This window comes from Pongo pygmaeus, chromosome 20, assembly GCF_028885625.2.
Source record: "Pongo pygmaeus isolate AG05252 chromosome 20, NHGRI_mPonPyg2-v2.0_pri, whole genome shotgun sequence".
Lineage (NCBI taxonomy): Eukaryota > Metazoa > Chordata > Mammalia > Primates > Hominidae > Pongo > Pongo pygmaeus.
The window spans coordinates 15,123,083-15,136,932 of NC_072393.2; the positions used below are offsets into that span (position 1 = coordinate 15,123,083).

At 39.0% G+C, this 13,850-nt stretch overlaps 1 protein-coding gene across 1 annotated transcript; it reads right to left on the bottom strand.

Annotated features, from left to right (window-relative positions):
• Window positions 1-3,401: 3,401 nt before the first annotated feature.
• LOC129020372 (putative olfactory receptor 7A2) lies at window positions 3,402-6,823 on the bottom strand. Its single transcript, XM_054464630.2, has 2 exons — window positions 6,792-6,823; window positions 3,402-4,344 (listed from the first exon to the last, which is right to left on the bottom strand). The coding sequence occupies exons 1-2, from the start codon at window positions 6,821-6,823 to the stop codon at window positions 3,402-3,404; spliced, it is 975 nt and encodes a 324-aa protein (XP_054320605.2).
• Between the last annotated feature and the right edge of the window lie 7,027 nt (window positions 6,824-13,850).

The window sequence follows — 13,850 nt, forward strand, 5'->3', positions numbered from 1 at the left end:
TCTCAACATCCTACAACTAACGGGAGAGCCCACACCACAAGAAAGTTAAGCAGTAAAAATGTTAACACTAGAGAGGTTGAAAGGCTATTCTGTCCAGAATAAGTCCAACCTCAATGTGTGTATGATTCAATTAGGGATCTTGTTCAAATGTAGATTCTCATATGGGGCCCGTAGGATAGGTCCAGACATTGTACATGTGTAACAGTTTCCCCGTTGATGTTGATGCTCCCTGGCCTGTTGGGTGGTTCACTCTGAGGATCAAGGCTGTGGTCCAGTGTTAGAGTCAGATATTAGTACTTTGAGAACTTCTCCAGCAAGAATCCTACCATACACCTCATATTTGACTTCAGGTGGTCAATGTTGGACTGGGCAGGTCAGCTTTTGCATAAATAAAGATTGCATGTGCCTCTTGTGTGCTTCTCTCATGAGAGAAAATGAAACCTTTAGAAATTCCATCTACTGGCTGGGCGCGGTGGCTCACGTCTGTAATCTCAGCACTTTGGAAGGCTGAGGCGGATGGATCACAAGGTCAGGAGTTCGAGACCAGCCTGGCCAATATGGTGAAACCCTGTCTCTATTAAAAATACAAAAATTAGCTGGGCGTGGTGGCATGTGCCTGTAGTCGCAGATACCTGGGAGGCTGAGGCAGGAGAATCACTTGAGCCCAGGAGGCAGAGGTTGCAGTGAGCCAATATCGTGCCACTGCACTCCAGCCTGGGTGACACAGTGAGACTCTGTTTCAAAAAAAAAATATTTCATCTACTTATGGAGTTTATGTGAGAAGTAAGCAGTATTTTGAAGCTCATTGGAGATTACTTTGCACAGAGCAGATGCTCAATGGATAAGTCAGCTATTCTCGACTATGTCTTCTAGTTCACCAAATTACTCCTTCAATTCTTGTAGGAAGTCTTATAAGAACTCCTTTAATTCTTCATAGAACACTTATTTTATTGCAAGTTTATAGCACATCGTTCATTAACATTTAATGTGGACATAAGTATGAAATGCTTGCGTGTCTGTTTCTCATGCCAGTAAATTTAATTTTTACTTATTTATTAACTCCCCTATTGTCTTTAGGAATACTGTGTTTCTCCACCTTTGGCTCTGGGCTTTGCTAATACCTCAATTGGGAGGCATGTATATCCCTACAGTGGTTGATGTTGAGCATAGATATGTGATGTGCTTTGTCTGAAAGAATGTGAGCGTTCATGAGATGTCCAATGTCTACGAAGAAGTTGTAAGAGGCCTTGTGAGTTTCCACCACTTCTCTTGATCTTTCTCTCTCAAATTGCCCTTCCTGTTCAAAATTCAAAAACTAACTAGATTTGGATAGTCGCATGGACTGAATATTTTGTCCTCTTCAAAACTCCTATGTCCTAATCCCAATGAAAAACTTTCCCAACATAAACTCCTATGTGATAAAAAAGCAGGACATTAAACCGTTGACTAATGAGATGGCTTGTTATGCAGCAGTAGCTTACTGATACAATAAACAGTGCAAACAGATCTAAAGACATTCAAAATATTCTAATGCTTCTTAGTTTTTAACATTGGTTCTTATATTTGAGGCAGCATTAATGATGACCTGGATATTGATGCTTATGTCAGATAACTGTATTAAAAGGAGAGTATTGTTTCCTTTTTTTCCTAGGCAGCCAGGAAAGGTTGCAAGGACATATATGTTTTTGAAGGAATGAATTGTGACCTTGATTCACACAAGTTTCTATTCCCAGAGGCAATAATAGGCAGAAATCCAAGTTCACATGTGTGTATTCCTTTGATCATGAGAGTTGAAGAGAGTTAAGAGTATAAAATATATAAAGCAACTGCTGATAAATGAAGCACACATATTGTTCACTTATCTGCACTTTAATGTTTATGACACAATTTTTAAAGGGGAAGATATTTGTTAGTACAGCGGAAGGAGTCGTGGTTATAGGTAGCACCGGAAAATTTTAAGTAAAATGAGGAAGCTAATACAATAAATTCATATGGACCATGACACCAAATCTCTCAGATGCACAAACTTCATTACACATGGACACTAAGCTTCTATGCTTCAAACGTTCCACAGTAATTCCATATGTGACTGAAAGTTTTATTCTGTCATATTGAAGGTAATTGCTGAGTCTAAGGCCAGATGAAGTCAATTTATGTATGCTCACTTGTCTTTCTGTTTAGATTACACTTGAAACATGTATTTTATAAGCAATTTTTAATCCCAGCACTTTGGGAGGCCGAGGTTGGTGGATCACGAGGTCAGGAGATCGAGACCATCCTGGCTAACACAGTGAAACCCCGTCTGTACTAAAAATACAAAAAATTAGCTGGGCGTAGTGGCAGGCGCCTGTAGTCCCAGCTACTTCGGAGGCTGAGGCAGGAGAATGACATGAACCCGGAAGGCTTGCAGTGAGCCAAGATCATGCCACTGCACTCTAGCCTGGGAGACAGAGTGAGACTCTGTCTCAAAAATCAATCAATCAATCAATAAAATAAAAAATAAAAAATAAGCAATTTTTGTCTTCCTTGTTTTTACCAGGGAATATACGGGGCACTGTAGACACCAAGCAGAATAGAAGACAGGATCCTAAGGAAGAGAATAAAATTCAGGAGTAGCTATAAAACACATTAGTATATTAAAATTTCCATTGTGAGGAGGACCAGTTAAGGCAGTGATAGAGAAAGAAATAACAAATGGAAAAATGAAAATCTGTGGTCTCAGCTAGGCACCCACAGTAAAATTATATTAATGACCTTAGAGTGGCCATTCTTGGTTATTTGGGCTAACACAACTCATTACTGCATGAGACCTATAGGAATCTCCACCTTGTTTCTGACCCTAGTCTGGGAATAACTTTGCAAAAGTTGGAAAATGACAAAGGACAAAAAAACTGTTGGCTGTTTGAGAGCTGAAAGCTTTTAAAGAAAAGGCATCCATTTTACGAAGCAGTTAAGATCATACAAATCCCAAAAAATTACAGAACAAACCACTTCTATTTTCACAATCTGACTAATAAATCACAATTTTTGGGTCTGGGGCTTAGAGCTCTGGAATCACAGACCCTTCTTGAAAAACGGCTTTAGAAAATTTATTTATTTATTTATTTTGAGACAGAGTCTCACTCTGTCTCCCAGGCTGGAGTGCAGTGGCATGATCTCAGCTCACTGCAACCTTGCCTCACCGGTTCAAGCGATTCTCCTGCCTCAGCCTCCTGAGTGGCTGGGACTACAGGCGCATGCCACTTTGCCCGGCTAATTTTTATATTTTTGGTAGAGATAGGGTTTCACCATGTTGGCCAGGCTGGTCTTGAACTCCTGACCTCATGATCCGCCCACCTCTGCCTCCCAAAGTGCTGGGATTACAGGCGTGAGCCACTGTTCCCGGCTGAAAAATGGCTCTTTTATTGTTTCCCTCTGAAGAATTTTGTCAGAGCCTCCTTTATGTCTTTATTCCTCAGACTGTAAATGAAGGGGTTGAGCATGGGGGTGACCACAGTGTACATCACCGAGGCGACAGCAGTTGAGTGTGAGTTTTGAGTCATAGTAGAGCTAAGGTACACCCCTAGCCCCGTACCATAAAATATGGAGACAACTGAGAGGTGAGATGCACAGGTGGAAAATGCCTTGTACTTCCCCTGAGCTGACGAGATTGCACGTATGGAGGAAACAATCCTACAGTAAGAATAAAGGATCCCAACAAGAGGACCACCATCCAGCAGCACAGCTGCAAAATACATCACCATGTTGTTCACAAAGGTGTCAGAACAGGCAAGGTGGATCATCTCATTAAGTTCACAGAAAAAGTGAGGGATTTCCAAGTCTGTGCAGAAGGACAACTGCAATGTCATTAAACTTTGTAACATGGAGTTTAGGATGCTCATGATCCAGGACACCAGAACCAGCAGTCCACAGAGCTGAGGGTTCATGATGACTGTGTAGTGCAGGGGGTGACAGATGGCCACAAACCGGTCATAGGCCATCATGGTCAGGAGTAGGCTGTCCAACACTATAAAGAGTACAAAAAAGCACATCTGGGTGATGCAACCTGCATAGGTAATGACTTTGCTCTGTGTCTGGATGTTCACCAACATCTTTGGGACTGTGGTGGAGGCAAAACAGATATCTACGAAGGACAGGTTGGAGAGAAAGAAGTACATGGGGGTGTGGAGGCAGGAGTCTGAGATCGTGGCCAGGATGATGAGCAGGTTCCCGAGCACAGTGACCAGGTACATGGACAGGAACAGCCCAGAGAGGAAGGGCTGCAATTCTTGTTTTTCTGAAAATCCTAGAAGAAGAAATTCTGAAATTTGTGTCTCATTCCCTGCTTTCACGTGGTTGATGTTTCTACCAAAAAAAACCCAACCAAACAAACAAACAAAACAAACACACAAGAAAGAAGAGAACATGAGAAAAACATGCATTGCAAACTTGCCAGAAATGCTGTCGTACATATTCTACAGTGAAGAAGCTATGTTTTATTTTATTTTTTATTTTTTTTTTTTGAGATAGAATTTTAATCTTGATGCCCAGGCTGGGGTGCAATGGCGCGATCTTGGCTCACTGCAACCTCCGCCTCCCAGGTTCAAGCGATTCTCCTATCTCAGCCTCCTGAGTAGCTAGGATTACAAGCGCCCACCACCATGCCTGGCTAATTTTTGTATTTTCAGTCAAGACTGGGTTTCACCATGTTGGCCAGGATGGTCTCAAACTCCTGACCTTAGCTGATTCACCTGTCTCGGCATCCCAAACCGCTGGGATTACAAGCATGGGAAGAAGCAGTATCTAAGGTTATGGTTTCATATCATATAATGATATAAGGATTCCAATATTTAGGAGAAAGGTGGTCTTTAGTCAGATGATAAATAATGATTACAAAATGATGGTCAAAGGTGATGCAACTTCTAAGAAGAGATCTAATACAAAAAGCCAAAAAGCACAATAAAAAATAGGAGAGAAAACAAGTTGGAAATGCATGCAGAAAAGGCAATTTATTTGTCCAAATGATGCAGAGGAACTTTCTACATTTACGTAGCAATGAGGGGAGCACACTACGATCAATGGATTTGGCTACACAATACTTCTAAGCTTTCACACATTTCCCTCAAATACATTGAAAGTTACATAACAGTAATAAAAGACATATGCCAACATTGATGAAGAACTCCAAGCCTTATATTTTGATAAATGAAATAAAAACAGGATTAAAAATATTACAAACCCATTTTACAAACGGAACGTTCATGTACAATTTGCAATAGCTGTAAATGTCTAACAAATACACAGATATATTTAGCTTCACTAGTAAAAAAAAGTGGCAAAGTAAAGGTTGCTAGTATTTCAGTTTTTCACCTATTAAATAAGTTTTTGATTTCATTTGAATACTTAGCATGAGAGAAGATATTACAAAATGTGTACCTCATGACTGCTGTTGTCAGGTAGTATTTGAAAGGAATTCGTTGGTCTGGATCTTTCTCACCAATATGGAAAGGCAGTCAAATATGCATGACCCTTCTTAAAAACAAACAAACAAACAAAAAACAAATCCCTCTCTTCAGTGTATATCTCTCCACAGGTAATTGACAGAGTAGGAGCACCATCATCTTGGACAACCGCCACTTTAAGTTCCAGCTCCTTTTCTAACCTCATGCATCTTAAGAAAATCACTTCTCTTCTAACAACAAGCAGCCAGAAAGAGCAGACGGTAAAACACAGATAAGACAGCTCAGGCACAGAGGGAAGGGGAAAGTCTCTTGGGTAACCACCAAACCTGGCACTCACACAGTGGGCCCCAGAAAAACAGTGGGCTCTAATAAGCACATTCCTTTCCCTTTAGGTGCACTAAGATAGGGAAGCTAAAAGCAGACTTGGGGGATATGCCTGCAGCTGCAAGAAGATGTATGGGAACAGACACAAAAACTCTGTCTCCAGATAAGCAAGACAAAGAGGCACAGAAACATTCCAAGCCGGTGATAAGCTCTCCTGCTTTGAACCCTAAAAAACTCTTAGTCTGTAAGAGAGTGCCTTGGCTGGTGCAGTGGCTCACGTCTGTAATCCCAGCACTTTGGGAGGCTGAGGCAAGCAGATCATGAGGTCAGGAGTTTGAGACCAGCCTGGTCAACATAGTGAAACCCTGTCTCTACTAAAAATACAAAAAATTAGCTGGGCGTGGTGGCAGGCACCTGTAGTCCCAGCTACTTGGGAGGCGGAGGCAGGAGAATCACTTGAACCTGGGAGGCAGAGGTTGCAGTGAGCTGAGATTATGCCACTGCACTTCAGCCCAGGCAACAGTGTGAGACTCCGTCTCAAAAAAAAAAAGAGAAAGAGAGTACCTCTGACCTAACTCAGCCAGAAGCACCTCTCAGGTTTGTTCTCCAAAATAAACCTGTGTTTGACCGTTGAGCTGCTTTTCATGTTTCTTTCCTCTTTCTTTAACTATTACAGTAGTATCCTATTTTTCATCTTCACTTAATTGTAAAGATCCTTGGGCACGGATGCTACTTTTACTGGAGCCACTTTAATCCTCTCATTTCCTCTTCTAATTGGGCTTCTATTACTATGACTTCATTGTCAACAATCATCTTCCAATGCTGAATTCAATGTTCATGTCTCTTTTTAGTATCCTAAGTAAATACCTGAATCAATTAATTAGTCAGGCAAGCTAGCAAACAACCACAACAATCTCTCCACTCTAGCATTGGTTGGTTTGGCTCTCAGGTGACCTTAGGTTCACGTTCACAGCTCCCATTCTCCCTGACCCTTTCCCGCAGTACCTACTGGACTCTTGGACTTACCTTGACTGGTTTTCTGAAAGAAAAGCCTCCATGTAGAAGTGTGAATTCCTCCCTGAATGGTTGGTGGTGGAGACGGAAGCTCTGTCCCGAGACAAGACAGTAGGAGAAAGGAAAGCATCAGTGCCCAAGCCAGCAGATTTAGACTCCAAAAAACACAAGCATGTCCTATCCAGCCCAGGGTTGCATATGCTAAGTGACAACAGCCAAGGAGGTACTTACAGATTTGTATATGTGCACATTAGGTGCATTTCCTCTTGTTATTCCAACCCTGAGCAGATCATTTTCCTTTGGGATTTTACCCTGCACTGAATTGATTTTTTCCCTGCATTCTCTATTCCCAAGACACTGTATTAAGCCTGCAGTGAATCCAGTCTTTATTATTCCTTCTCCATGGACTTGCTTGCCTTCCAGAGTTCTAACTTCCTAACGCCTTACTCTATTCCTCATTCCCAATGGAAGGTTTTCTCCTAAGTCTAAACTAAGGAACTTGTCTTAACTATGTTCCTTGCATCTCCAAGGCATTCACTTGTGATGGGAACACAGCCCTTGATATCTCCAGAATTATCACTATTTTCCTCTTTAACAAAGGAGTGAACTCTGTTCTGATATAAAACCGTGAGTCCTACATTTCTTGAAATCATGATGCTTTTGCCAAACAATGAGAAATTTTGTACTTCTTAAAAAGGTTAAGAGCTGTCATTTAATTCTTCATGTATAAAACATCTGGTTCCTCTTAAGAGATATATTTGGCTCTTTTTATGCAAGTTGCCCTGAGAATAGCACCTTCTAAACATTATTTAATTTAATTTTTCAAAATTTATTTATTTATTTAAATTGACAGATAAAATTGTATTTATCACATAAAACATCACATCTTGAGGTATATATATATTACAGAATGGTTAGGTCTAGCTAATGGATGTATGTTTTACCTCACATAGTTATCATTTTTGTAGTGAAAACACTTAACGTCCACTCTCTTAGCATTTTTCAGAAACACCATGTATCAATCATTAAATATAAAATCTTCATGCTATAATATAGATCTGGTGAGCATATTTTTCCTGGCTGCAATTTTGTATCCTTTGACAAACATCTCCCCACTCCTCCTCCCGCAACAGCTGTAGCCTCTGGTAGCCACTGTTCTACTCTATAATTCTATGAGATCAACTTTTTTATATTCTGTATGATTAAGATCATGTGATATTTGTGTTTCTGTGCCTAGAATATTTCACTTAACATAATGCTCTCTAGGTTCTTTCATTTTGTTGCAAATCACAGTATTTCCTTCTTACACAGGGCTGTATAGTATTCCATTATGTACATATGCCACATTTTAATATCCATTCATCCACTAAGGTACACTTAGATTGACTTCATATCTTGGCTATTGTGACACTGCAATAAACAGGAAAGTGCAGATATCTGTTTGATACACTATTGTCATTTCCATTGGATAAATACCCAGTAGTGGGATTCCTGAGTCATATTCTATTTTTAACTTTTTGAGGAATGTACATACTGTTTTCCATAATGGCTGTACTAATTTACAGTCCATGAACAACGTATAAGATTTCCCCTTTCTCCATATCCTTGTCAGCATTTGTATTTTTCCTGTCTTTTGATAATAGCGCTGTTAGCTGGGATGACATGGTATCTCATTGTGGGTTCAATTTGCATTTCCCTGATAATTCGTGACTTTGAGCACTTTTCATGGACCCTTGTACACTTGTATGTCTTCTTTTGAAAAAAGTGTCCTCAGGTCGTTGCCTATTTATTAATCAGATTATTTTTTCCCACTATTGAGTTTTAAAATACATTCTGGATAACCACTTTTCAGATGTATAGTTTGGAAATATTGTCTCTCATTCTACAGCTTTTCTCTTGGATCTGTCAATTATCTCCTTTACTGTGCAGAAGATTTTTTAGTTTGATGTCATCCCATTCATCTATTTTTACTTTTGTAATCTATGCTTTTGAAGTTTTATTTTGAAAAGTCTTTACCTTGACTAATTTTAAGAAACATATCCCATGTATTTTCTTCTAGTAGTTTCATAGTTTTTGGTATTCCATTTAAATATGTATTTCATTTAAAGTTAATTTTTGTGTATAGCAAGAAACAGGAATCTAGTTTCCTTTTTCTGAATGTGGATATCCAGTTTTCCCAGTAGCATTCATTAAAAAGACTGTCATTTCACCAATGTGTGTTCTTGGCACTTTTGTCTAAAATCAGTTGGCTGTAAATATGTGTGTTTATTTATGGGTTTTCATCTCTACTCCTTTGGCCCATATGTATGTTTTTATGCCAGCACAAAGCTGGTTTAGGTCCTATAGCTTCATAATATAGTTTGAATCAGATAGTGTGATGTCTCCAGTTTTGTTCTTTTGGTTCAACATTGTTTTAGCCATGTGGGGTCTTAGGTGGTTCCATATGTATTATACAATTTTTTTTTTTTTGTATTTCTGTGAAGAATGTCATTGGTATTTTGACAGGGATTGCATTGTGCCTTTTGATCACTTTGGATATTATGGGAATTTTGATAATATTATTATTTAGTTATTTATTTATTTTTTGAGACAAAGTCTCACTCTGTTGCCAGACTGGAGTGCAGTGGCACGATCCCCATTCACTGCAACCTCCACCTCCCAGGTTCAAGTGATTCTTGTGCCTCAGCCTCCTGAGTAGCTGGGCCATAGGCATCCGCCACCTTGCCTGGATAGTTTTTGTATTTTTAGTAGAGATGGGGTTTTGCCATGTCAGCCAGGCTGGTCTCAAACTCCTGACCTCAGGTGATCTGCCCACCTTGCCCTCCCCAAATCCTGGGATTATAGGCATGAGCCACCGCACCTGGCCAATTTTGACAATATTAATCAGGAATACATGTTCTACCTTCAGTCCTTGGCAGAGGGCATGTATTCTAAAGTTTTAATGAGAAAATCTTTCATGCATTTGAGGAATATAAAGTGGATTTTAGCATATTCCAGGCACTGTCCAGAAAATGAATGTGTGATGTTATAAAACAAAAGAAGAAAAAGGTAAGAAGGAAAGTGTGGATGGAGTGTTATTTTTTACTGGGTGGTCAGGTAAGACCAGCAGACAAGGTGACAACTGAACAGAGACCATAATGAAGACGGGGTGGAGTCACCATGTTCCTTGCAGAAGCGTATGCAAGGCAGAAAGAACAACAATGAAAGACCCCGAGGCATGTTCTTTCAGGTGTTGAAGTCCAACAAGGAAGCCAGTGTGGCAGGCAAACGAGCAAGAGGAGAGGAATGAGAGATGGTTTCAGAGGATGTTGAGGAAGGAGGTGGCCTGGAAGCTGCTGAAACCTGAAGACACAGGAGTCCTTCTGTCCAGATGTTGCATTTGCACTCTATTAATTTGGTTGCAAAGGCGCCCCATGAATTGCAACGCACATCCTCTTTGTTTCCTGCTGTGACCTTGAGTTCTGATGTTCATATGATGAGTTATCTTTTGGAATACATAGCCCAGGTTCTCTTTGTCTGAAACTTCTCACCCTAAAGAAACATACACACACACATACACATGGAACACGTATATACATCTGACGTTCATATTTTGAGTTGTCATTTGGAATATGTAGCTCAGGATCTCTTTGTCTGAAACTTCTTCTCACTCTAAAGAATCATACACACACACACACATAAACACACACACACGTAGACACATACACACATACATACGGAACACACATACACATCTGCTGTGGCTTCCTGGGTGCGTGTTACTCCTATGCCCTTCTCAACACCAATTACAGCATTAGAAAGGAATGGATACCAGGTAAGATTTGAATAATGAAAATCTAAAACAAACTTACGAAAGAAAAGATATGAAATAAATTACTGACATGAGTCAGAAATTCAAAATTAAAGTGGCAAACATCTGCAAATAAATGTTCAACCATTGTGGAAGACAGTGTGGCAATTCCTCAAAGATCTAAAGACAGAAATATCCTCCGACCAAGCGATCCCATTCCTGGGTATATACCCATAGGAATATAAATCATTCTATTATAAAGACACATGCACACATATATTCATTGTAACACTATTCAAAATAGCAAAGACATGGAGTCAACCTAGATGCCCATGAATGATAGACTGGATAAGGAAAATGTGGTACATATATACCATGGAATACTATGCAGCCATAAAAAAGGACAAGATCATGTCCTTTGCAGCAATGTGGTTGGAGTTAGAGGCCATTATCCTTAGCAAATTAACACAGGAACAGAAAATCAAATACCAGATGTTCTCACTTACAAGTGGGAGCTAAATCATGAGAACACACGGACACAGAGGAGGGAAAAACACACACTGGGGCCAATTGGAGGGTGGAGGGTAGGAGGAGCGAGAGGATCAGGAAAAACTACTAATAGGTACTAGGTTTAATACCTGGGTGATGAAATAATCTGTACAACAAACCCCCATGACACATGTTTACCTATGTAACAAAACTGCACAGGTACCCCTGAACTTAAAAGTAAAAAAATTAAAATATGCTTCTTTTAGCAGTAGAAGAAACAGTATTTAAAGTCATAATTTCATTCCTATCTAAGTATAAATGGATCCAAATATGCTTTCGAAAAAGATCTTAAGTTGAGTGTAATTTTAGTTTGTATTCAATTGTAGGTTGTGAGTGCAAAAGAATATCTTCCACAAGATGGCAGTAGATTATTGCTTTAAAATATAGATCTGCATATTCTTATTTATACGCAGAATCTAAATAATCAAACTCATAGGGATAGAGAGGAGTAAGGCGGTGGTTACCAGGGACTGGAGTATGGGGTGGGGTAGATGGGGAAAGGGGAGACATTAGATAAAGGATATAAAGTTAGCAAGAATGGGTTCTAGTAATCTACTGCACAGCATGATGACTTTAGTTGAGAATAATGTATTATATATTTCCAAAGTGCTAATATCATAGATTTTAAATGTTCTCACCACAAAGACATGACAAGTGTATGAAGTGACCGATACATTAATTAGGTTCCTTTAATCATTCTACAATGAATACATATAAAATAACATCTTATCCTGTGTTAGTTTGCTGAGAATGATGGTTTCCAGCTTCATCCATGTCCCTGCAAAGGACATGAACTCATCCTTTTTTATGGCCGCATAGTATTCTATGGTGTATAGGTGCCACATTTTCTTTATCCAGTCTACCATTGACAGTCATTTGGGTTGGTTCCAAGTCTTTGCTATCGTGAACAGTGCTGCAATAAACATACCTGTGCTCGTGTCTTTATAGTAGAATGATTTATAATCCTTTGGGTATATACACAGTAATGGGATTGCTAGAAAACCAAACACTGCATGTTCTCACTTACAAGTGGGAGTTGAACAATGAGAACACACGGACACAAGGAGGGGAACATCACACACCGGGGCCTGTTGGTGGGTGGAGGGCTAGTGGAGGGATAGCGTTAGGAGAAATACCTAATGTAGATGACAGCTTGATGGGTGCAGCAAACCACCATGGCACATGTATACCTATGTAACAAACCTACGAGTTCTGCACATGTATCCCAGAACTTGAAGTATAATAAAAAATAAAAATAGAAATAAAAATAAAATAACATCTTATTGCACCCCACAAGAGTGCAATGATTTTTGTCAATCAAAACAGAAATTAAAACATTAAATTAAAAATAAAAATAGATCTAATTACAAAAGGAAGCAATAAGCAAAAACAGATGTGAAATAAGATGGAAAAACATATAAAGGATGATATATTTCTAGCAATGATGAAGAAGAATTTTCTAAGTCAAAAAACAATTGGAGAGGTGGGAACAAATTATGACAAACAGATTTGAGCACACAAAGCTTATAAACTTTCACACATTTTCCTGATATACACCTCTACATACATAAAAATTAAACATTATTCAGCAAAGTTGGTGAAAAAACTACAATTTCTTGTTTGAAAGAATGCAATCAAAAGAAGGAAAACATTCAGATGTCAGAACATGAAAGCAGGGAACTTGCATAATTTGCAATAGAGAAAATAAAAAGCAAACAAATCCAGCCTCACCAGAAGAAGAAAATAATTGCAAGCAAAAACTCTTTAGTATTCTCATTTTGACCTATTGTATAACATTTATTTTTCATGTGAATATCCAACATGAGAGAAGAGACTATGAAATGCATGTCTTGTGAACTGCTGTTGCAAGATGGAATTTACAAGTAATCCATTGGTGTGGATCTTTGCAGTAAATACAGAAACATGCTCAAATATGCCTCTCTTAAAATTTGTTCCAAAGTCTCTCAATTCATTCACATCATTCCACACCAAATATTCTACTTTCCTGCTTCTTTCACTGCAAAATTTCTAGTATATGTTGTAATTTACTGGAACCACTTTTTGTCTTCCATTCCTTCTTCAATCTCATCCAAATCAACTTCCTTTATTATCACTTAGTTGTCAACAATGATCCCTGCATTGCTTAGTATGACAAACACTTCTCTTTTCAACATATTAACTATATTAAATATAAATTAGTCAACCAGGCAAACAAACACACATCAATCTCTCAGCTTGAGTTAGGCTAGTTTGGCTTTCAGGTAACACTAGGTAAATATTCTTGACTTATATTGCCTCTGAACCTTTTCTGCAGTACCTACTGGGCAGACTCACCTGTATGGGGTCTCAGAGAGGAAGGTCTCCATATGGAAGTCTGAGTTCCTCCCTGGATGCTGATAATGGAGAATGAAGCTGTGTCCCCAGACAAGACAGTAAGAAGAAGTGAAACATCAGCCCCTTAGCCAGACATATGTCTACAAACCATTCTCATCACATCCAGTCCGAAGCTGTTACAGTCTTAAGGACAATAGCAGATGAAATAGATTTTTACAATTCCCTATATCTATACATCAGACAAATTTCCCTTTTTTCACTCCAATCCATGAGCACCTGATCTTTTTTCATCTGTTTACTTTTAAAAAAATTATTTCAATAGTTTTTTGGGGAACAGGTATTGTTTGGTTACATGAATAAGTTCTTTAATGGTGATTTCTTTTTTTTTTTTTTGAGAC

Excerpts from the sequence above, each read along its gene's own strand:
- LOC129020372 (XM_054464630.2), bottom strand. The coding sequence starts at position 6,823 with ATGGAGGCTTTTCTTTCAGAAAACCAGTCAAG. Across the intron at positions 4,345-6,791 it reads CTTTCAGAAAACCAGTCAAG|AAACATCAACCACGTGAAAG; the intron begins GTAAGTCCAAGA and ends TTTTTTTGGTAG.